The sequence below is a fragment of the Tiliqua scincoides genome, chromosome 14, assembly GCF_035046505.1.
Source record: "Tiliqua scincoides isolate rTilSci1 chromosome 14, rTilSci1.hap2, whole genome shotgun sequence".
NCBI lineage: Eukaryota > Metazoa > Chordata > Lepidosauria > Squamata > Scincidae > Tiliqua > Tiliqua scincoides.
This window is the reverse complement of record NC_089834.1, coordinates 14,838,505-14,861,716: the sequence shown is the minus strand read 5'-3', so window position 1 is coordinate 14,861,716 and position 23,212 is coordinate 14,838,505. Positions and strand designations below refer to the sequence as shown.

Here is a 23,212-nt window from a genome sequence, read left to right as displayed (position 1 = left end):
AGCACAAAAGGCACCTACAGGAAAATTTAACTGGGAAAGCTAAGATTAAGCCTTCCACTACTACTACTAAGTATTACTACAGATATGTGTAAATTCTGGTGCAGCTCTACCCAGGTTCAGTGGGGATGGAATTTAGGAATTACAAGAAGTGTTTAAGCAGAAACTCTGTAATGGACATCCTGTGATTGGTGCAACTTTTATTCTGATTTAATCTTGTTCTTTATTTTAGTTCAAATATGGGAAAATTTCTTCCAAACATAACGGTAGCGTGAAGAAAGGAGTTATATTTGCAACCTACTCTTCTCTTATTGGGGAAAGTCAGTCTGGCGGTAAATACAAAACCCGGCTGAAGCAGCTTCTTCACTGGTGCGGAGACGACTTCGATGGAGTTGTATCTTTTCATTGCTGCAGTTTGGGGCAATAACCACCAGTCCCTAAAGACTGTATGTCGTAGGGGTGGCAAGCTTCGGTTTGCTGTGCAGCCCAAGTATTTGTGTCTTGCTGCCTTTAAGTTCTTGGGTGGTCAAATGTTTGGAACAGGTACTTGTTAAAAAAAAAAAAAAGTAGTGATGTGCCTGAAGGTAGGAATGCTTTGATGCTTAGATAAGACCTCTTTATCATAGGACCTGGGTAGCCATAAGGGGGTATGCTGACCTTTAGAGCGGCAACATTTTAATTGGTTAGAATGATTGTGAATCTGATCGAATGAAAAGGTGTGCCCAGTTAATCAGTGAGCATACTCTCAAGAACTGTGGACAGTGAGCAGCACAGCTCTGTGGTAGAGCACCTGCTCTGCATTCAAGCTTAGTCCCTGACATCATCGCCAGGTAGGACTGGGGAAGGCCTTCTCTGTCTGAAAGCCTATGGGAATGCTGCCAATCAGCGTTGACAGTACTGGACTAGGTGGGCAAAGGGGTTGACTTGGCATACTTTGTAACTTCTGTGGCATTCTTTCTAGTCCCTTTCGTGCATTGCCTTAAAACATAGGGCTGTTCCCTTTAGAGGCATTGACTTGACTTGCATGTGGGTGTAGTTGATGGTATGAGTTCTGGTCAGTCAGCTAAGATTTCTTTTTAATTGGGTAAAAGATCTTGCTACCTCTTGGCTTTTTGGGAAATCTGCCTAGGAGCAAGGAAAAGGGATGTAGCTGCTTTCCTTAACATTCTATGCAGATAGTATTTGATGAGTGTCACAAGGCGAAGAATCTCTGTCCTGTTGGGTCTTCAAAACCAACAAAGACGGGTTTGGCTGTTCTGGAGCTGCAGAATAAACTCCCCAAGGCCAGAGTTGTTTATGCTAGTGCCACAGGTATGTGCAGCTCAACAGCAGTACTAAATGTCTTTACTTCTGACAGTGGCTTTGGAGACAACTTGGTGAGAAACTTGGGGCATTTGGTGGGCTGCTGTGAGATACAGGAAGCTGGACTAGATGGGCCTATGGCCTGATCCAGTGGGGCTGTTCTTATGTTTCTTATGTAGAAGATGGCATATCTTATGAATGCATCGCTGTGCTCTCTTTCAGGTGCATCTGAGCCACGAAATATGGCCTATATGAACCGCCTTGGGATCTGGGGTGAAGGAACTCCATTTAGGGAGTTCAGTGACTTTATTCAGGCTGTCGAAAGAAGGTGAGTGTTTGAACTTGCACATATGCTATGGTTGCATAATAAGGGGAGAGGCCTTAGTGCAGCAGTAAAGCACCTGCTTTCTTTACAAAACGTTCTGTTCTCGGCCCACTTAAAATGATCATGGGTAAAAGGGCAGGGCAGTTGCTGCCCCAATTTTTGAGTAGATGGCACTGAGCTTTGGTAGACAAGTGCTTGACTCGATAACAGGTAACCGGTGTGCGTACACCTTCTGAACTCCTTGGTGGAAGAATGGGAAAAACAAGCATTTTGGTACAGTGCAGTTTGGTTTTCTTTTTTGATCAGTGCTATGGGTAATCTGTGTTCTTGACTCTAAAATCTTTGTTATGAAGATTTCAGTCGAATTGGACACAGTTTCCTAAAACCAACTGTGGAAGTTTCTCTTGAGTCAGAGTCCCAGTGTCACTTGCAAAAACATGTGTTTGGGGCACAATGCTGTATCACTTGAGACTTTATAGTTGCTGTAATGCTGAGACCATAGTCAAATGGAACCAGAAAGCCATCTTGTCACACTCCTCAGTTGCAGAGCCAATCAGTCTGCCCATTCGGGGTACGTACCCCTAACCAGTCCAAACCACAGGGTGCAGACAAGCCATATGCACTGAACGGTGAAGCTCTTGATGTTGTAAGCAAGGCAAGCTTTGCAATCCCTTTTCCACTAAGATGACACTAAGTCAGTGGTTCCCAAATCCTCCTTAGGGAGTCGGAACCACATAAGTATTTGCTGGGGTGGGGGGATTGCAGCAGTGTGATCCCCAGGATAGTACCGCTGCTGGGGAGGGGGGTTTTCACTTACGTCCAACCAGCACTGGAGTCCTGGGAGGTCCGGGGCTCCACAGGGCTCCCTGAGCCTCTGTAAGTCTGAAAAATTTTTTTCAAACTTAACAGAGGCTTGAGGAGCCAAGCAGAGAGCTCCCCAGACTCCCTGAACCTCCCAGGACTCCAGTGCTGGTTGGAGGTAAGTGAAAACCCCCCTCACCTCCCTGGAAGCAGTGTGATCCTGGGGATTGCATTGTTACGTTCCCCCCTCCCCATTCCTTAAAGAGACATAGACCAGTGTGTCCCTGGCTGGTGAGTCACAACCTCCAGTTTGGAAACCACTGCATTTTAAGTAGTCATGCTTTGGAAGGGGCCAGATTTGGCCCCCAGATGGTGGTCATTTAACTACTGAACATGAGCCAAATCCTTCTGTTGTGCCTCATTGCAAAAATATGTGCCTATCCAACTCCATGTCATTCAATATCCTGTCTCTGTAAAACGTAGAAAGCCTACCCTGTACCTGCGATGTCCTTAAAATGTAGTGCTTTAGACTTGACCTGTGTTGCCCTGCTGCTATTGCCCTTGAAGGTACTTGTTTCACTGAGTAATCGCCAGCTTTGTGTGCACCACTGGCTTTTCATAACATGCCCAAGAACCACTTATGTTAAAAATTTGCCTTCGTTTGTCCTCTTCCTTTGTCTTCAGAGGTGTGGGTGCCATGGAAATAGTTGCTATGGATATGAAGCTACGAGGAATGTATATTGCACGGCAGCTGAGCTTTTCAGGTGTGACCTTCAAGATTGATGAAGTTCAGCTTTCTCATCACTATGTTAAAATGTATAATAAATCTGTGAAAATGGTGAGTGTGCACTTTAAATGTTTCTTGTGGCATGCTAGGCATTGCATGGGTGGAGTCTTTAAAAAGAAAAGTGTCCTATTGGTAACTTGCATGGTGCTGTTGAACTCAGACTCAAGCTTTGTAGTCCATAATTTTTTGGGGGTACAGATCTACCCCAGATCTTAGATAGTGATCATTAAATTTGGACAGAAGGCTAAAAGACAACACTTGTAACATAAAAGCATATCCTGTGTGACTTAGCTCTTCTGGCACTGAGGCTGCAGTCCCAACCACACTTTCCTGAGAGTAAGCCCCACTGAACAAAATAGGACCTACTTCTAAGTAGACCTGCTTAGGATTGTGCCCTAAATGCTTAAATTATTAGGATGGTTACCCATTGCAAGCAGCCTTATTCAGTTATATATGGCAATGAGTAAAGAGAATTCTTTTGAAGCAAGAAACCGTTTTTCATGTTTTGTGTCCTGTTGCAGATGCCATTCCCTGCTATGTGGGAGAGAAGGGGGAATGCTGCTCAAAATAGTTTTTAATTGGGGTACCAATAAAAAAAATCTTATTAAATAATTACGACTTACCGCATGTATATCTCATTTTTTCTCCAAGGAGCTCAGTAGGTGCACCTGGCTCCTCCGTGCTCCTTTTATCTTCTCAGTGACCTGTGAGGTTGGTTAGGCTGAGTAGGTGTGACTGTCCCAGCAAGGTCACCCAGTAGAGCTTCATGGCTGGGAAGGAATTTGAGCCTGGGTCTTCCATTACCAGTCTAGCGCTAGCCACTAGAACCTCACTGGTTCTTGACAGCAGCTCCATAAATTGACTCAAACAGAATTATGGGGATGATTCTTAGTCTAGTGATTTATCTGGAACGCTGGGCTTCTCCAGTGAGAAGATCAGCAAGTCTGCTTGCCCATCTTTATGGATCTTCCCCTTCAGTGTTTGATGCTGGGTAGATTCTTGAATAAGCTTTTAGTTCAGAAAGCAACCCTGAGACTTAATTTGCATGGCCAGCAAGTCTAGTCATGCAGGTAACGCCACGGTACACGGTTCATCGACCTTAATGCGGCTCTGAAAAGTGATGGGGAAGTGCCCTGTTCTGTTTTTCAGTGGGTAAGTGCCAGAGAGAAATTCCAGCTAGCTGCTGACCTCATCGATGCTGAACAGCGAATGAAGAAGTCCATGTGGGGCCAGTTTTGGTCAGCCCACCAGAGGTTTTTCAAGTATCTCTGCATAGCATCCAAAGTGAGGCGGGTGGTGCAGCTGGCACGAGAAGAGATAAAGAATGGCAAGGTGAGAGTGGGTGTAGACTTGCAAGCCGTGGCTTTGTTCTTGGCATTGTCTCAAATGCAAGAGTTGGAGCGGGCAAAAGCATGCAAAATGCTCATGCTGCATGTGTTTGGGGAGAGAATTAATGCAAACCTCAACTCTGTGCCTCCATTTCTCACTCCAGTGTGTCGTTATTGGGCTGCAGTCCACAGGGGAAGCAAGAACCTTGGAAGCCTTGGAGGAGGGTGGCGGTGAGCTGAATGACTTTGTGTCCACTGCCAAGTAAGACTTTTTTTCGTTTACACAAACCTTGGTGAGGAATATTTCTAAAGGACTTAAAACATCAAAGCAGCGGGCAACAAAATTCAAAGTGGGTTCTCCAAATAGCCCTCCAGAACAATCTCCCTTTTATTCTAAGGGGTTGATACGGTGTGGCACTCTGGACTGAACGGAAGGGAAGTCATTTAACTCTGTAGTTCTGTATCGGGCAGATCTGTTTTGAAGGGACCTTTGTTAGCTTAATTGAAAAGTTAACATTCTGGAAGCAAATGGTTGGTGCCGCAATCCAGACATGATGATTGTTCGTGACTGTCAAATGCTGCCTAAAATGATTCAGACCTGTTTCAAGAAGGTATACTGCATGAACAGCAGTGTTTAAGTAGGCGGAGAGAAAAATCTTGTAGACAGCTGCATGGACAACACAAATAGCTGAGTAAACACTTGTATGTTGTTTTTTTGATGTTGCAGGGGGGTATTTCAGTCTCTCATCGAGAAGCACTTCCCAGCTCCTGACAGGAAGAAGCTCTTCAGCTTACTAGGAATAGATTTGTCTGCTCAAAGTAATCACAACTCACCCAGGGACAGTCCTTGCAAGGAGGACAAAGTCAAGAAGCGCAAAGGTAAGCCCCGAGCAGCTTCTAAGATTGTGAAGCTGTTCTGAACATCGGCACTGCTCTGTGAAAGCAATGCTTAAGAAAGCTGGAGGATTCAGTTAAATTGTGCTCACAGGTGTGCAAGGTAGACTGACTTATTTTTTGGAGTGGGGAGAGCTTGGTACGGGGTAGGCACTCAGGACGTATGTTGTGGGGTGTAACTTCTGCCCTTTGTAAGCACTAAGAGGTGGCAACTATTCTGCACTAGCTGTGGAACTCTGAGCCTGATACAAGCCCTTATCTTGTCACTGTCTCCGCTGTATAAAGCTTGAGATGTGTAAAGCAACAGTTGCAAGGCCCGTGTTCCTTTTAGGAGTGGGTTAAGGAGTACGGGGTCTTGCTTATTTCTGTGATATGTCAAGCTGTTCGTATTGGTGCTGAACAGAAATAACTGGCAGAGTGGCTCTCTAAGGTAGTCTTCATGGAATTGCAGCTGTTTTCAGAGTGACACCCAAACCCTAACCCATTTTCCAACACAGCTGTGCGAATGGGGTGTGTGCTGCATCCTGCGGTTGGGGCAGTCACAGAAGCCTCCTCAAGGAAAGGGAATGTTTGTTCCCTTACCTTGGAGCTGCTTTGCCCTTACCTCAGTGCTGGAAAGTTGGTTAGAATTGTGCTCTAAATCTTGCACTACCTCACTGCAAACCTGGTTGCTTCAATGGGTATACTGACTCTGCTCCTACACAAGTGCCACTTGGGCCTCTAAAACCACCCTGCCTGCCCAACTCTCCCCGACCTCCTGCTTGTATCTTCAGATGGAAGTAATTGAGAGTCAGTGCCATTATGTTTCTTTTGGCAGTCCTAGCACAGGACCTTGCACTTTGGGAATATCCAAATTGTAACTGTGGTCTTATTAAAGTAAGAAATACAGCTGAACTGTAGTAGGGTTACCAGCTTTATACTGTCTGCTTAAACAATAAGTTTCTACCAACCACTGTCTCATTTCCTTTTCATATGAAAAAGGTGAAGAAATAACCAGAGAAGCCAAGAAGGCACGTAAAACAGGTGGTTTAGCGGGGAGCAGTTCTGATGAAAGCTACAGCGAGTCGGAGGTCTCAGACAACGAAGAGAGCGATAACGAGAGCTCCCGGTTCTTGAGCTCTGGGGATGACGATGACTTCAATCCATTTAGGGATGAGTCTAGCGAGGATGACGAAGATGGTGAGCGAATAATGACTGTACATTCGGAATAAGTTGAAAGATTCCTCTGAAATGGCTTGTCATACTTTGTGCTTACTGGAACCGTTTGCTGCAGTGGCAGCTCACAAATTGCTCTGGGAACAAAGCTTTCTCTTAAGCTAGTAATTCTCAAACATACCAGTGTCCCAGCACAGCTGCCTCTTCCTTGCGTAACCAGGTGCCACCGTCTTGAATCTAGTGAGATCTTGCAACACCCAACTTGGCAGCACCCACCCAAGATGGTGGCATCTGGGAAAGCCAGTAGGAGGGGCAACTGAGGGCATTCTACGGTGCCCTTAGGCACCATGATGCACAGTTTGGGACCCACTGCCTTAAGCTGTTCAGTGCCCAGTGGAGCTATATGACCGAACGGTTAAGGTGTGCATGACTTCACTCTTCTTGGAAAGCCAGTTTCAGCTTTCCGCTGTTTCTCATTTATCTTCAGACCCCTGGCTCATTAGGAAAGACCACAAGAAAAACAAGGAGAAGAAAAAGAAGAAAAGCATAGATCCCGATTCCATTCAGAGTGCCTTACTAGCATCTGGGCTTGGATCCAAGCGGCCCAGCTCTCTCTCTTCCACGGCAGTTACCTCTTCTGCTACTAATGCATCCAGTACGTAGAGTGATGAAGGTTTGAATGAGGTTTAGAGAGCTCTTCAGCAATGGAAATCATGCTGACACCCACTTTTTTGTAACCCCCAGCTAACAGTAATGCCAATAACAGCTACGTGACAAGTCAGGATGCTGTTGAAAGAGCCCAGCAGATGAAAAAGGAACTACTTGATAAACTGGAAAAACTGTCGGAAGATCTTCCCCCCAACACACTGGATGAGCTTATTGATGAACTGGGTGGGCCTGAGAATGTGGCAGAGGTGAGTGCTGGGGGTCTTACCCTGCTGGTGGGGAATGGGCCAGGCCTCTAGCCTTCCATTTTTGCTGTAAGGGATTAAAAAGACCAGATGGCCAGAACTTACAGGGCAGCTAAATATATTTAAGTGTATTTAATTGTATTTATTTACGTTTTACACAGTTTCAAAACAAGAGCCTAGTGCTTTTCTGTTACGCTGGTGTCTTTGCAGTCATTGGCCAGAACACTGGGAAGGTGGGAGCAAGTTCACAAACTAGTAAGCAGTTGGCTGCAGTGTAGCCAGCATGGATGTCCTTTTTCTAATGAAAACGAAGCGTTTAGAAGAGGGTTCTGGGATATTCCAAAAGGAATGGCTATCATAAGAACAGCCCCACTGGATCAGGCCATATACATAGCCGTTCACTTGTTGCTGTATCACCACAATGGGAGTCTTGCTTCTTCTGGAAGAGGGATGCGTTCTCAGGGACAGCTCTTTTTACATGCTGGAGGTGTCCTTTTGCCTCACAACCCAGCCCTTTTTGTGCATGGCCATGTTCTTTGTGTGCCCCGCTTGGGAATCACAGCTGCACTCTTCCTTCTTCCCCTTCCCACTTTGTCCCTTCTTGGGGGTGAAACAATGAACAGCATTGGTCTACAGAGTTGCTTTCCAGTTGCTAATGGTGAAGTTTGGTGACTGGGCAAAGCATTCCTCTGATGGGCAGTGGGTCTTATCAGATAAGGTTGTCAGGCAGCTGTTGGAGAGCACAGGGGGTTTTGTGGGTGCCCAGTTCCACTGCATTGTAAAATATACTGTTCCAAAGATGACAGGCCGCAAAGGGAGAGTCGTAAGCAATGACGATGGCAGCATCTCCTACGAGTCAAGATCTGAGCTTGATGTGCCTGTTGAAATCCTCAACATTACGGAGAAGCAGAGATTCATGGATGGAGACAAGGTATCCACTTGCTTTGCTCTGGGTCTTTCCGGGTGAAGGTTCATGTAAAGTCTATTGCAGGCTGTCATGAACATGTACTTGTTAGGCCTAGGTTAGCATGTGAAGCCTGAACCAAACTAAGTCAGTAACGGAGAAGTGGCTAGCAGTTCCTAGCTGCAAGAACGTGAGTAAACAAACAAAAAGATTGTTGTCTCTCCTCTGCTGGCCAGAAAGGACAGACAACAAGAATTACAACCCCTTGGAATGTTTAACACCTCAGTAGACTGAGGGGTGCCTGATCAAGCGGAATGGAATGCAGCTATGGATCTCCAATTGGGAGGGGTAAAGCACTATGAGGGGCTAGCAACCAGGCCAACTTTTAAGAAGATTCTGTCCTCAGAAGTTTCTGATTGGACAGTCTAAATAAGTATGAAGTCACCTCAGCACTATTAGCATAAGAAGTATAATAATGAGTGCCCCAAGGGGTGTGTCCAGCTCTTCTTGGGCAGAGTTTTTGGGTGCAGCATCCTGCACGCTTGTGAGCTCCAATTGTCCACCATGGGCATCTGGCCTCACAGGCAGCCTGGAGCTAAAAGATCTACAAGAGAAGCTGACCCAGGTGAGAGATAGCCAGCTAGCTTTGTTATTTTATTGCTGATATGTTTCCTAGACGTTTATGCCTCTAGCATTTGCTGCCGTATGTAACCTTATGTACTTAATAAACTAAAGTCTCTTTTACCAAGTTGTTTCATTGTCTGTTGGGGACAAAGGTTCAGAATCCTGCCTAGCCGTTCAGCAAGCTACCAAGTGCTCACTGAGGTCTAGTAACTTGAGGACTGGAGCTTTAATTGGAGAAAGAGCTCAGTGCCTGCAAGGGATAGAATTAAGCCTAGAGGGTCTTAATGTCCTTGGACAGAGGCACTGGCACATACAGGGTGGTGGCAGTACTACTGAATGGGGGGGCCTTGAGGGCTTTAGGGTTCGAGAACCAAGAACTCTGAGCACCCCAAACCCCCCTAAGTTTGCAACACAGGCCATGGACATCCACAGCGATGCTTTATTTCAAAGATGAGCTTACTGGTCCAGTACAGTAAAAAGCTGGCGTCGCAGCTGTGGAAACGGAGCTTTTACTTTAGAAGTTTTTGCATGCGTGTCTGAAGCACTTTGACCACAACCACATCAGACTAAGAGCAAAATGTTGAGATGTAACCTTGCTCTCTCTCTCTCTGTTTTCCCCTTCCACCTTTAAAAGAACATTGCCATCATCTCGGAAGCAGCCAGTTCTGGCATTTCATTGCAAGCAGACCGTAGAGCCAAAAACCAGAGGCGGAGAGTACACATGACTCTGGAGTTGCCATGGAGCGCAGACAGGGCAATTCAGCAGTTTGGTGAGTGATTTGGCCTTTGGTTTCACTTGGACATTATCCTGCTTGTTCAGGGTTGGATGTTGGGGTAATTGTATCTGCAGCATGACTTGATTGATTTTCTGAGGGTTCCTACCATTACCCCAGAAAGCCTTGAGTCTAGATCTATGATCCACGCTAGATTATGAACAAGTCTCCCAAGATATTTGTTTTTCCCATCAAAGGGTTGTGTGAGTTGCCACTGGTACATTAACACCACCCATTTTCCACCTAATGTGCAGGTCGAACTCACAGGTCCAATCAAGTTACTGCACCAGAGTACGTCTTCCTGATTTCCGAACTGGCAGGAGAACAAAGATTTGCATCTATCGTTGCCAAACGGCTGGAAAGTTTGGTAAGAGGATTGTTTCCCCATATGCTTGGGTGTGTTTAAAAAAAAAAAAAAAAAGTAGAGTCCTTGTTTTTCCTGGTTATAAAGCCATTGTTTTTTTAATAGGGAGCGCTCACTCATGGTGACAGAAGAGCAACGGAAACGAGAGATCTGAGCAGGTTTAACTTTGACAATAAGGTAAGTAGTCCTGAAGACTGGGGCGGTGCAACTCAGTCACCTGGTGCTGGCTCAGTTAAAAGAAAACAAAAACCTTACCACCTGTTCACACACTGTGTGGAACTTTGGGAGTCTAGTATTTCTAGGTTTCAAGGCAGTGCACGGGGAGTCCCGCAAGTATTGGAATGATTGTACATTGGTAATAGTAGCTTTTTTCCTCCACCCTTCAAACAGTATGGCCGAAATGCATTGGAGATAGTAATGAAGTCCATCGTGAACTTGGACTCTGCATTAGTGTCTCCACCAGCTGACTATCCGGGAGAGTTCTTTAAAGGTATTTGAATTCATTTTTTAAAGATTTGGTTCCTGCTTTGGAAGGGGGATGTTCTGTAGAATGACCTGAAACTGTTTCAATCAGGTGGCTTGACCGTCTGTGTGATAGTTCATGCTGGGGCTGTGTTATGTGGGTGTAAATGCTTTGGGGGGGGGTCTAAGTCCTTTCCACTGGTTTCATTCTAGCTATGGGAGGCCTGTGTGACTCCCTTCCTGTGGCTGCTAGGAAGTTTAAGACTCTATTTCACAGGTCTTTTGAGTAGCCTTTCATTTTTAAGATTTGTTGTCCTCTCTACAAGTGAAGGTTTGAGGTGGCAGACAATGTAAACTTTCTGCTGCCATATTTTAGAGTTCTCATGAAGCACATTTTATTTATGTGTTATACAGTTTTAACACACATGGTGACTCTGGAGCATGGGCTTCATGAGTTGTACACATTTTATGCCCCCCCCCAAAGTTAAGATGCTGTGTACATAATTGTCCTACAAGCTGTTAGTAAGTCTTGGACTAAGTGTTATAAATCTGCTGCTGGTATGTAAATTATCTTGATGTAAAATTGCAAGGCTGTAATACACAACAGCCTCTCTAACCACCTTCTCCTCCTCGTAGATGTTCGACAAGGATTAATTGGTGTGGGCCTAATAAACGTGGAAGACCGGTCAGGGATTCTAACGCTGGATAAAGGTATTGATCTTTAGCGTTTGGTTTAAAATAGGAATTTTTGAACGTTGTTGAGTTTAAAACTCTTGAAAGAGCTTTAAGATTAACAGAGAACTGTTCAAAGCTCCATGTCTAAGTAGATCAAAACAAAGGTGGGGTGTTGGTGATGGGGAGGGGTTCTGTGGTATGCTATCAGATCATTGAGGGAAGATATTCCTGAGACAGCAAGCACGTGTCCCTGGCCTCCATCTGCTCTAATACAAAAGAAGCTGAGGGGGAAAAGCAGCAACTACATCCGTTGTGCTCTGGCTGGAAGCATCTGTGTGCAAGCACACCCTCTTTGTCCTAGTCCAATTTTGAAACAAACTTTGAGTTGAAGAATAGCCTGCACCATCTCAAGCTAATGCCTGGGATGTGCCACTCAAGAGGCACACATAATTAAAGGTGTCTTAGTTTAGAATTGCCTGTGCAGCTGAAGCAGAAATATGGCACATTTTATTACAGGATGCTGTTTTTAAAGATAGATGGTTGGGGTCTGTGCAGGACCTATTCACTTACCTGCCCTCCCTTTGTGGCTAGATAAGTAAATATGCAAAGGGCTATGGAAAAATCTCATGAAGGAATGATTGACTAGCACATATAGGCAGAACTTGCACCTACTCTGTGCTACAAGGACTGAAAATGTGTGCATCAAGGACAGCTCAGTTACGTAGTTTGTATCTGCTGTGCCAGTCAAGCCAATTTGCCCAATTGTATCACTTTTTACACTTTTCCATAATTCTGGGTTTGTTGTTCATGGGGGCTGCAAAGAAGCTATATAGAAGTGGTGCCCTCACCTGCTTAAAATCCTGTTCTGCCATTCTTCTGGCTTCTGATATTTCAGGAGGTCTGACACTGTCCTTAATTGGAAGCAGGTTTTGCACCCTAAGGACTAGAAGCATGCTTTATTGTTTAGTTGTCCTCCCATGCACTGCGGGGGTGTGTGTGTGTGTGCTGTCAATGGGTAGGCTATTTATCTCTGGGTATAGGCCTGATAGGATTGGCTTTTAATAGGGTCTGCATAGGCCTTTATCAGGGTGGTGCTTTGTCACTGCTGTGAACAAAAGATTGCACAAATAGGAAAAAGCTTGCAGGGTCATACAGGCAGCTGTATGTGGTCAGGATGCTACTCTTGATGGATATCCTTTCACAAAAATTCAGCATATAAAATTAAAAAGAAAAACTGACTTTTTTTTCCAAGTTCTGGTTTAAATTGTGTCTTCTTCTTTCTCTTAGATTACAACAACATAGGGAAATTCCTAAACAGGATTCTGGGGATGGAAGTCCATCAGCAGAATGCTTTATTCCAATATTTCTCAGACACGCTGACTGCAGTCGTACAGAATGCCAAAAAGAACGGGAGATATGACATGGGCATTTTAGGTAAATCAGGAGTTCAGCCATGTGTGATGTTGAGCCGTCTTCGGAGTCCAGGTTCTGATTCTACCTCAAACAGCTCTAATGCCATCACTACACCCTGCAGTTGATCCACTCAAGAACGAGAAAAGGCCTTGACTTAGTCAGAAGTTGCTCCCAGAGCCATGCTGTACACTTCCCACCACCATCTTTCAGAGCGGCTGCCATTTCTCTCTCTTGCCACCCCACCTCCAGCCCCTGTCTCCTGTGCGGGCCTCTTCTGCTTGCAGAAGCTGGCAGCACCCCAGGCCTTGCCTCTGGTGATAACTGTGTGCGCGTTTCATATGATAGCCTGGAGGCAATGAAAGGACAGGTTTAATTCATGCTGCTTTTTTTAGTCACCCAGGTGTCCTACTTTCTTTGGAAAGCCCTGAGAGAATGTGTTGTATTGTGTTGATTTATGTCTGATTTCTCATCTTGTGACTTTTGTTGTGTTTTCTTTTAAGATCTGGGTTCAGGAGATGAGAAAGTGAGGAAGGCAGATGCTAAAAAATTTCTGACACCAGGATATTCTACCTCGGGACATGTAGAATTGTACACAGTAAGTCTATCCATTTTCTCAGCTGTTTTAATAGGAGTTCCAAAACTTCTAGCTAAATCCTGTCTCTTCTTTTGACGTATGTTCCAGATAAGCGTAGAGAGGGGGATGTCTTGGGAAGAGGCATCGAAGATTTGGGTTGAGCAGAGTGGACCAGAGGATGGCTTTTATTTATCACTTCAGGTGGGGATGTGTATTCTCTACAAGCTGTATTGTGTATTGTTACTCAAATGCATGCTAACATCACTGGCCTACTTGTGTTATCTTCACACCACAAACTCAGAAAATGTCTTTCATTTTGTAACTTGGAAAACAGATGGTGACTTTAGCCAAAGAGGGCCACACAAAATGAGCACCTCCTTGAAGCCTTTTGCTGCCTGCTTTTACAACTTAATCTCATGGATTCTGCCCTGGCGTTTGCCTATATCTGTATCGCGTATCACATCTCAGCCTTGACAGCCTCTAAATGCCACACACAGCATTTTCTTTCTTTTTTTCTTTTTCTTCAGATCCGAAACAATAAGAAAACTGCCATCTTGGTGAAGGAAGTGAATCCCAAGAAGAAGCTTTTTCTAGTATACAGACCAAATACTGGGAAACAACTCAAGTTGGAAACATATGCAGAAATCAAGAAAAAGTATAAAAAGGTTGCTTGAGGAGTTTGTTTCTTTTTAATCAGTGTTACCTTTATGTGGGTATGGTATAGAGGAGGCATTGCAGTGTTACATTAAATCTGCATCTTGGGTATTTTCCCCTCAGGATATACTTGATATGTATGTATTCCATTGCATCTAGCAGCAAGTTAGACAGTGGCTTATGGCAAGCTTCCATTTATTGCTTTGTGGCTAGCTGTTCATGAAGGATGCACAGCTAGCTTCTTCTGTTCACTTGGGAGTGTCCCTGAACTCCCATGTGGAACTTTGAACGTGCATAGGGCTGTGCCAATGTCAAATTAGATGAGCCTAGCGAGCGAGGCTGCATAAATTATGGCAACTTTTGCTTTCAGAATAACAAGGTGTCTTGTTTGGACGATCATGAACTTGAGTACTCTTACTTGTTTCTAGGTACCTTCCGATGATGCTTTGGCTCACTGGCTAGAGCAGTACACGTCATCCGCAGAGACATGCACCCATGCTTACTGGTGAGTGTGGATTTTGTGCAAAGGCTGTAGCGGTCCACAGCATCACGCAGTCTTTCTGAGGCCCTCTGTCAGAGCTGTGCTATCAAAACAAAAACGGCAGAGAGAGAGAGAGAGAGGTCCTGGCAGCTTTGCTGTGTCAAAAAATCGAGACACGGGTGTGAGTTTCTTGGGGTTTGAGAAATTTCACTTGGAACTAGTTCAAGTGCAGTTGCTTCACCTAAAGTGCCTGCGAAGGTCATGGCTATGAACAAGAAAGATGCTTTGGAGCACGTCTCTGTTCTCTCACTATAGGCAGAGCTGTGTTCAGCATCTGGCAGCCTAGGAGGGCAGCGGAACGTGGGCTTGCTCGCCTTCTGCTGGGACTGTTTGGGGCCTGAAATGGGCCTCCCAGTAGTTTTTAGTGGTGACATTATACCACCGCCAACTACTTCCAGGTGCCACGCTTTGCACACAGCATTACAAATGTCTGGCTCACCGCAGCTGTCCAGTGAGTCGGGGGCCCCACACGGAGCCTTGGGTCCTATATTGGGCCCTGCTAGTCCTGAGGCAGGCTTACACGTGGTGGTCATAAAACCCTTTCTGAGCAATATTTTTGACACCTTGCATCCTAAAGAACGTAAGATACCTTGAACCTGATCTCATCTGATCTCGGAAGCTAAGCAGGGTCAGGCCTGGTTAGTACTTAGATGGGAGACCACCTGGGAATACCGGGTGCTGTAGGCTTCTACCATAGTCTTTCGAGGCTGAAGGTTGCCAGCCATCTCCCTATACGGAACACTATCTCCCGATCTCGGAAGCTAAGCAGGGTCAGGCCTGGTTAGTACTTGGATGGGAGACTGCCTGGGAATGCCGGGTGCTGTAGGCTTCTACCATAGTCTTTCCAGACTGAATGCTGCCAGCCATCTCCCTACACTGAACACTATCTCCCGATCTCGTCTGATCTCGGAAGCTAAGCAGAGTCAGGCCTGGTTAGTACTTGGATGGGAGACTGCCTGGGAATACCGGGTGCTGTAGGCTTCTACCATAGTCTTTCGAGACTGAAGGTTGCCAACCAACCTTGAACAATGTAAATAGTTCTTGTCCACTCATTCAGTAACAGTGAAGAATAAAGTCATTGTCCGCAGTATATTTTAACATTTGTGCTGTAGGTAGGAAAACCAGTTGCCGCTCCATTCTTCAAAGGAGCTGCTTTCCCAGTTGTAAGCGGCTGGGCTTTGGGGACTGATGACAAGACTCTCAAATCAAATTAAGGCTGCTGGAGAGCAGTGGAGTCCCTGGTCACCAGTGATAACTTGCATGGGAAAATAGTCAAACTGCAGGTAAATGGTGATATTTATATTAACAGCATGAGAAGCTCTATGTTAAACATTTGGACTCTTCTTCCAGGAGAGGCAACTGCAAGAAGGCAGGCCTGGGGCTGGTTTGTGAAGTGGGTCTACGCTGTCGGACATACTACGTCCTGTGCGGGTCTGTGCTGAGCGTCTGGACAAAGGTGGAGGGAGTTCTAGCCTCTGTGAGCGGCACGAACGTCAAAATGCAAATTGTTCGGCTAAGGACGGAGGACGGGCAGCGTATTGTAGGTGAGTCTGATCTTGTCTCATTGGCTTTTGGTCTCTGTGAAGAGCTGGCGAGTCTCTGGTCAGAGGGCTGCAAATGGTTTGGCCAGTTGGTGTACTTAAGAGAGCTTTAGTCTTCCTTGAATAGCAGGCTCTCCTTTCCCCAGCTCCGCCTTGCCAGTCTGGTTTTCCTTTCAGGGTTGTACATTTTGAATATCGTACTTACGTACGCATAAGGGAGCCTTAGAAGCGTCTGCAGAATAACTTGTGAGTCCAGAAGGGGCCTGCCTCTCACAGGGGAAGCTTGTCAGAAATGGGTGCACGTTGAGTCTTAACACACCTAAAGCAGTTCTGGAGCCTTTCACTATGCTAGAGGCGAAGCAAAGAAACAGTGCCTGCTTTGCTTCTGTTAAAGACCAGCAGGTGGAGGACAGTGTGCTACCTCAGAGCCACAGGAAGCTCATCTCAAACAATGGGAAGAGCAGTTTACCTTGAGCCTGGCAGCGGCCAGTCTCCCCAGCCCTGCCAGCCGTGAGCATGTGCAGAGTTCTGGGCCTGAGCTACCAGAAGCCACCACCAACCGCACAGATTCACCACTCCCAGATCGGGTGGGTGGGTAGTTGAAGCATGGAAATGAGACCAGGTCCTTCTCCGCCATTGCAGGTCTTATCATTCCCGCCAACTGCGTGTCTCCCCTGGTCAACCTCCTGTCGACATCGGACCAGTCGCAGCAGCTGGCAGTGCAGCAGCAACAGTTATGGCAGCAGCACCATCCGCAGAGCATCACCAACTTCAACAATGCTTGAGAGAGAGACAGAGAGAATGTCTTTGGTATTTGGCTGTAAAAACAGATTGTTGCTTTTTTTAAATATCAGGGACAGATTCCAAAGAAACAACTTTCAGTTCCAGTTTGCTCTCTCGTGTGCAAGTGGAGAGGCACCTGAAGGTGGTCAGACTGAAAGCCAGCCATTGCTTTATGGTGGTCCATGTTCTTTTTTTATTTCCACCCCACCCCGCTCTCTGTAGTGCTTCCTGTTTTTTACTACTTTGTCCAACTTAAGCTACAAACCATGACTTTTTTTTTTTTGGGAAAAGGCTTGAAAATTCCCTCCAGCCAAGTTGTCCGTTTCACCTTGTCATCCAGTGCTCAGGGTTTTAATGCAGTCCATTGGTGCCACTGCTGCGGAAGAGGTCCTCAGATGCATGTATTTTGAGTTCATATATAGAGAAAATATATATAATATTGGTGGGGACAGAGGTCTCGGCTTACTAAAAAAAAAAAGTACATTTATTTAAAAATAAAGCAGCATGAAAATCTCGAAAGTTCACAAGCCACTCATTTGAAGACGTTTGTTCCCCGTTCTGTTTTCCGCCGTGCATGTCTTTGGATCGGGCATGAGCGCGAGAAGTCACACAGAGTCAGCTTAGAGAGAAAGAGACACACAATCTCAGTGCAGCACTGAAGACTGCATTTTTTTTTAAAGTGTCCGCCCAGCTCTTTGCATTTTCTGGCTTTTCTCCCCAAGGTTACGTGTATTGAATCCGCAACATGTTCTTTGTGCATGTGGCAAAGGCATCTTAATTTTTTTAAAGTTTTTTTTTTTTAAAGTGTATTAATGGTGTTCCTAATGTGTGCTGCAAGGATGGCTTTTAAAAAGCCTTGATTTCTTTCTGGTTTTTTTTCTCCCCTTCCCTTTAAAATGTTTTCCTCATTCAACGAGGTTTCTGGAAACTTAAGTGCAAATTGATTTCCATTTCGCATTTGTTTTATTTTCAACTGTGTTTTTGTTACTGAGTACCTTGAGCTGTAAATTTGGGGCCGGGGGGGGATGGCACGCAAGGGTTCTGCGGGATGTGCTGTTCGTTTCTCTATTTTTTTTCCTGTTGCCCCGTAACTTGAAAACTGTTTATTGTAGAGTTTATCCTGGAGCTGTTAAAAATTGTAAATGTACAAAATGTGAATAGTCACTTATCTATAATATGGGTAAGTTTTGTTTTGCCTATAATAGTAGATGTTTATAAGAAAGTCAAGGACAATGTTTGTCATTTCTTCCTGCTTGCACAGGTTGCACTGTTGAAAATTTGAGATTGTATAAACCTGTCCACAGAACTGCAAGGTTTCAAAATCTTGTAGGTGTCAAATAAAAAAAAAAAAACCCTATTGTTCTAACAAGCAAGGGAGTTCTGTGTTCATCGTGCAGTTGTAGAAAGTGTGTTTTTTGTGCTTGGAACTGTTTAGAATCACACATGCCTTTTTAAATGGTAAAGTACTCACAGATCTGTCCTGCATCTCTGTGAGAGTCAGTGATCTGGCTTCCTTCCAGGCATCCTCAGCTAGGATGTGCTGTAACTCTGTATTGGGTGCATTTGAATCATTCTGCTGCTCAGGAACAGAGCAGAATTACTCTGTCCTCTGAAGGGTCTGAGTTGCAGCTCTAGACTTACTTAGAGCCCCGGTGGATCAGACCAAAGGCTCATCTAGTCCAGCTTCCTGTATCTCACAGTGGCCCACCAGATGCCCCAGGGATTACACAAGACCACAAGAAACCTGCATCCTGGTGTCCTCCCTTGCACCTGGCATTCTGAGGCAGCCTACTTCTAAAATCAGAAGGTTACTTCCTTTCAGACACCAGGCATGCCCAGATCAAGTCAAAGCCCAGAGCAATGAGGCTTGCATTCTTAATTCCCCTAAACCTTATTTTGAGTGAAAATTGCCCTTTTAACCCACTTTCTGCCTGGCCCACAGGTGTACACATTTGGTCCCTGTTGTGTATATGCAGTCTTGGGCAGAAAGCGCACCTTGGTGCTTGGTGCCTTCCAAAATCCTGGTTTTCCACAGCCCAAAATTTTTTTTCCTCCTCTTGCATGAGTTGGCAGTGGGTTGGAAGAACAAATAAAACACAGTCCGGTCTTGGTGTCACTACAAGTGACTAGATGTCTTCACGTGGGACTTGGTACGCTTTGCCACTAGGTGCCACTGAAGCACTGCTCTTTAGATAAACAGACTTGTGACACATGAATAACAACTTAGCTGTATGAATACAAAAAAGGAAGAGAAGCAACCCCCCCCCCAAAAAAAAAAACTACAGATACTAGGAAGAAGCAACCTGTTTGGTTATGGCCATTGTCTAGGAACAGAAATCTTAAACACAAAGTTTACTTGGAACAGATGTGAATGTGACACAGATGGGCTTGGGTGAAAGCAGCCTTCTAAGCTTCTCATCCTTGCCTTCAAATACCCACTGTAGCCTTGTCCCTCTTCTCTCCCTGCTCTCCTTTCCTGCCACATCATTGCCTGTGACCTTTGTTCATCAAGCTTGGCCATCTTCAGGTGCCCTGGCCCCTCGAATGACTGTGCCCGATGCTGCCTCCCAGTAATGCCAGGTCTGAATCCTTCCTCAAAGCCCACCTTGTCTAGGAAATCTTTGTTCCAATCCCTTAGTCCCCCTTCTCTGCTGTTAACTCATATTTGTAACTCCAAAAACGAATAATTCACCCCCATGTTATCCTTCCCTTCACTGCCTTGTCTCTACCTGGTGGTTATTCTGGATTGTGAGCCTCTTGGAGCAGGGACCTGGCCTGTGTTGTCATGCCACACTGTGTGTGTCCAGAAGTCAATAAGATCGATGTCCTTAAAATGCACACGCTGCATTATGACAGACTGTCACCAGCTGTTTGAACTCCTGATTAACCTTTTGGAGTCCTTTTCCAGTTGCCCCTGTCTGCCTTCTGAGGGGTATGTTGTCCCCCTTGCGTGAGATTCTCCCAAGAGAGACAAGGCCCTTTATTTTTCAGGGCTTGAATTGTTTACTGTTAAATTGCTGCTCTCCCCCCCTTTGAGTCAGTTTGATTGAGGAGTTGGCTGTAATTTTTTTAATGTGCTGCATGTTCAGGCCTGAGAGCGCTGCTGCAAGTTGCAAGGGCAGGGTGTTAAAACGCTGGAGTGGTGGTTCTCAAACGTTTTAGGACCAGGGCCCACTTTTTATAATGGCAGTCTGTTGGGACCTACTGAACGTGATGTCATTCACCTGTGAGTGATGTCATGGCCGGAAATAACATCAATTTAGGCTTCAGACCTAAGCTGCTATCAGCCAAAGGTCCAATTACACAGTGTGCTCGTCATGCTGTTTTGCTTAGCTTGGAATTCAAACATTCCTGCCTGGAAGTCAAAGAGGAAGGCAGACTTGGATCCTTCCCTTTCCAGCATCCTATCTTCTCTACCTGCTCAGGGCTCTCCCACCAGGAGCCCCTGTGCTCTGTATTTTCAATGGCAGTTGAGCTAGGTGCTACACCCCCCCACCTGAAATTGGTATGTGAGCCACCTAGTGGGTCCTGACCCCCAGTTTGAGGAACACTGCTCTAGAGATTAAAACAGTGGTATAAGGAGCCTTGTATGCACAAACTGGCAGCTGGGTCTTTTCCAGCCCTACCTTGAGCTGCAATGTGGGCTACGGGAAAATATAGTAACTACTTAAGACTTTTTACTTTAACCCTCTTTGGAGCAGCAGGATACCAAGTATTGCTTTTCATATACATTCCCCAAGATATTGGAGGGGGAGGAATCATTCATTACCAGAAGTGATACTTAGAGGGGGGGCTCCTCTTTGCCTGCATTTTAGGCCACATATTCTTCAGGACTCATGATATTTTTGGCCCTGTCCTTGTATATGGTATTTTTTTTAAGAAAAGATTTATCCTTCCTCGTTCTCAAGAGATGTGAGGCAGCTAACAACCTGTTTTAAAATGCAACAAAGCATTAACAGCAAGCATTAAAAACAAAAGACTCATAAAAAAAGGAGTGAGCTAAGTCTGGCACACCCTGAGAGAAGTTGCTAGACAGCAAACCTTTACACCAAGTATAAAGACCTCCAAGCAGAAATGGAAAGACTGGCACAAGAAAGCAAGAGTAGTACCAATAGCCATAGGGGCCTTGGTGTTATCCTGAAACACCTGGAAAAGCACCACTGGGATAAATACAGGCATCATCACTCAATTACAAAAGGCCGCCTTACTAGGAACAGCACATATACTACAGCAGCCCATTTCCATCCACTGTGCCCTGGCACACTGGATGGTCTGCATGTGTGCCATGGGACTTTGGGGAAGGTCATTTATTAGTAGGGCAATTGGGGAATTTGAGCCCCCTACCAGCAGAATGGTGTGCCTTGTCAACAGTCAAAATACAGATGGTGTGCCTTGACCATTTCAGCAGCTTGCCAGTGTGCCATGAGATGAAAAAGGTGGAAAATGGCTGCATTCCAGCAGTATTTGTAATGTAACAATATAAAAAAAAATAGCTGCCTCTGGACTGGGGCACCTTCCTTATGAGGAAAGGCTACAGCGTTTGGGCCTCTTCAGCCTAGAAAAGAGGCACCTGAGGGGGGACATGATTGAGACATACAAAATTATGCATGGGAAGGATAGAGTGGATAAAGAGATGCTCTTTACACTCTCACATAACACCAGAACCAGGGGACATCCACTCAAATTGAGTGTTGAGAGAGTTAGGACAGACAAAAGAAAATATTTCTTTACTCAGCGTGTGGTCCGTCTGTGGAACTCCTTGCCGCAGGATGCGGTGACGGCATCTGGCCTGGACACCTTTAAAAGGGGATTGGACAAGTTTCTGGAGGAAAAATCCATTATGGGTTACAAGCCATGATGCGTATGTGCAACCTCCTGATTCTAGAATGTCAGATGCAAGGGAGGGTACCAGGTTGCAGGTCTCTTGTGATCTGATGTGCTGCCTGGGGTATTTGGTGAGCCGCTGTGAGATATAGGAAGCTGGACTAGATGGGCCTATGGCCTGATCCAGTGGGGCTGTTCTTATGTTCTTGGGAAGAACTGGATTTGGTGGCTATATAAAAAATCTGGTTAATAATAATAATAATAATAATAATAATAATAAATATTGGCTGTGTTGTCATTTTGATATGAATAAAATAAATATAAGAACATAAGAACATAAGAACATAAGAACAGCCCCACTGGATCAGGCCATAGGCCCATCTAGTCCAGCTTCCTGTATCTCACAGCGGCCCACCAAATGCCCCAGGGAGCACACCAGATAACAAGAGACCTCATCCTGGTGCCCTCCCCTACATCTGGCATTCTGACTTAACCCATTCCTAAAATCAGGAGGTTGCACATACTCATCATGGCTTGTACCCCATAATGGATTTTTCCTCCAGAAACTCGTCCAATCCCCTTTTAAAGGCGTCTAGGCTAGACGCCAGCACCACATCCTGTGGCAAGGAGTTCCACAGACCGACCACACGCTGAGTAAAGAAATATTTTCTTTTGTCTGTCCTAACCTGCCCAACACTCAATTTTAGTGGATGTCCCCTGGTTCTGGTATTATGTGAGAGTGTAAAGAGCATCTCCCTATCCACTCTGTCCATCCCCTGCATAATTTTGTATGTCTCAATCATGTCCCCCCTCAAGCGTCTCTTTTCTAGGCTGAAGAGGCCCAAACGCCGTAGCCTTTCCTCATAAGGAAGGTGCCCCAGCCCCGTAATCATCTTAGTCGCTCTCTTTTGCACCTTTTCCATTTCCACTATGTCTTTTTTGAGATGCGGCGACCAGAACTGGACACAATACTCCAGGTGTGGCCTTACCATAGATTTGTACAACGGCATTATAATATTAGCCGTTTTGTTCTCAATACCCTTCCTAATGATCCCAAGCATAGAATTGGCCTTCTTCACTGCCGTCGCACATTGGGTCGACACTTTCATCGACCTGTCCACCACCACCCCAAGATCTCTCTCCTGATCTGTCACAGACAGCTCAGAACCTATCAGCCTATATCTAAAGTTTTGATTTTTTGCCCCAATGTGCATGACTTTACACTTACCGACATTGAAGCGCATCTGCCATTTTGTTGCCCATTCTGCCAGTCTGGAGAGATCCTTCTGGAGCTCCTCACAATCACTTCTGGTCTTTACCACTCGGAAAAGTTTGGTGTCATCTGCAAACTTAGCCACTTCACTGCTCAACCCTGTCTCCAGGTCATTTATGAAGAGGTTGAAAAGCACCGGTCCCAGGACAGATCCTTGGGGCACACCGCTTTTCACCTCTCTCCATTGTGAAAATTGCCCATTGACACCCACTCTCTGCTTCCTGGCCTCCAACCAGTTCTCAATCCAGGAGAGGACCTGTCCTCTAATTCCCTGACTGTGGAGTTTTTTCAGTAGCCTTTGGTGAGG

General features: G+C 45.5%; 1 protein-coding gene and 1 pseudogene across 7 annotated transcripts in view; both read left to right on the top strand.

Annotated features, from left to right (window-relative positions):
- SBNO1 (strawberry notch homolog 1) overlaps positions 1–18,177 on the top strand; it is a 32,719-nt gene extending 14,542 nt beyond the window's left edge. For all 7 annotated transcript variants that reach the window (XM_066609710.1, XM_066609709.1, XM_066609708.1 and 4 more), the window contains 23 exons: positions 230–391; positions 1,173–1,308; positions 1,522–1,627; positions 3,110–3,263; positions 4,362–4,544; positions 4,705–4,802; positions 5,268–5,419; positions 6,416–6,613; positions 7,077–7,244; positions 7,334–7,503; positions 8,300–8,431; positions 9,663–9,798; positions 10,056–10,168; positions 10,271–10,342; positions 10,556–10,655; positions 11,264–11,338; positions 12,590–12,736; positions 13,216–13,310; positions 13,398–13,490; positions 13,817–13,954; positions 14,372–14,448; positions 15,835–16,028; positions 16,668–18,177. In XM_066609710.1, the coding sequence (XP_066465807.1) occupies positions 230–391; positions 1,173–1,308; positions 1,522–1,627; positions 3,110–3,263; positions 4,362–4,544; positions 4,705–4,802; positions 5,268–5,419; positions 6,416–6,613; positions 7,077–7,244; positions 7,334–7,503; positions 8,300–8,431; positions 9,663–9,798; positions 10,056–10,168; positions 10,271–10,342; positions 10,556–10,655; positions 11,264–11,338; positions 12,590–12,736; positions 13,216–13,310; positions 13,398–13,490; positions 13,817–13,954; positions 14,372–14,448; positions 15,835–16,028; positions 16,668–16,810 (3,042 nt within the window). In that variant the 3' untranslated portion in view covers positions 16,811–18,177. The remainder of the gene's footprint in view (positions 1–229; positions 392–1,172; positions 1,309–1,521; positions 1,628–3,109; positions 3,264–4,361; positions 4,545–4,704; positions 4,803–5,267; positions 5,420–6,415; positions 6,614–7,076; positions 7,245–7,333; positions 7,504–8,299; positions 8,432–9,662; positions 9,799–10,055; positions 10,169–10,270; positions 10,343–10,555; positions 10,656–11,263; positions 11,339–12,589; positions 12,737–13,215; positions 13,311–13,397; positions 13,491–13,816; positions 13,955–14,371; positions 14,449–15,834; positions 16,029–16,667) is intronic.
- Positions 15,343–15,465, top strand: LOC136634637 (5S ribosomal RNA; annotated as a pseudogene).
- Positions 18,178–23,212: the final 5,035 nt, after the last annotated feature.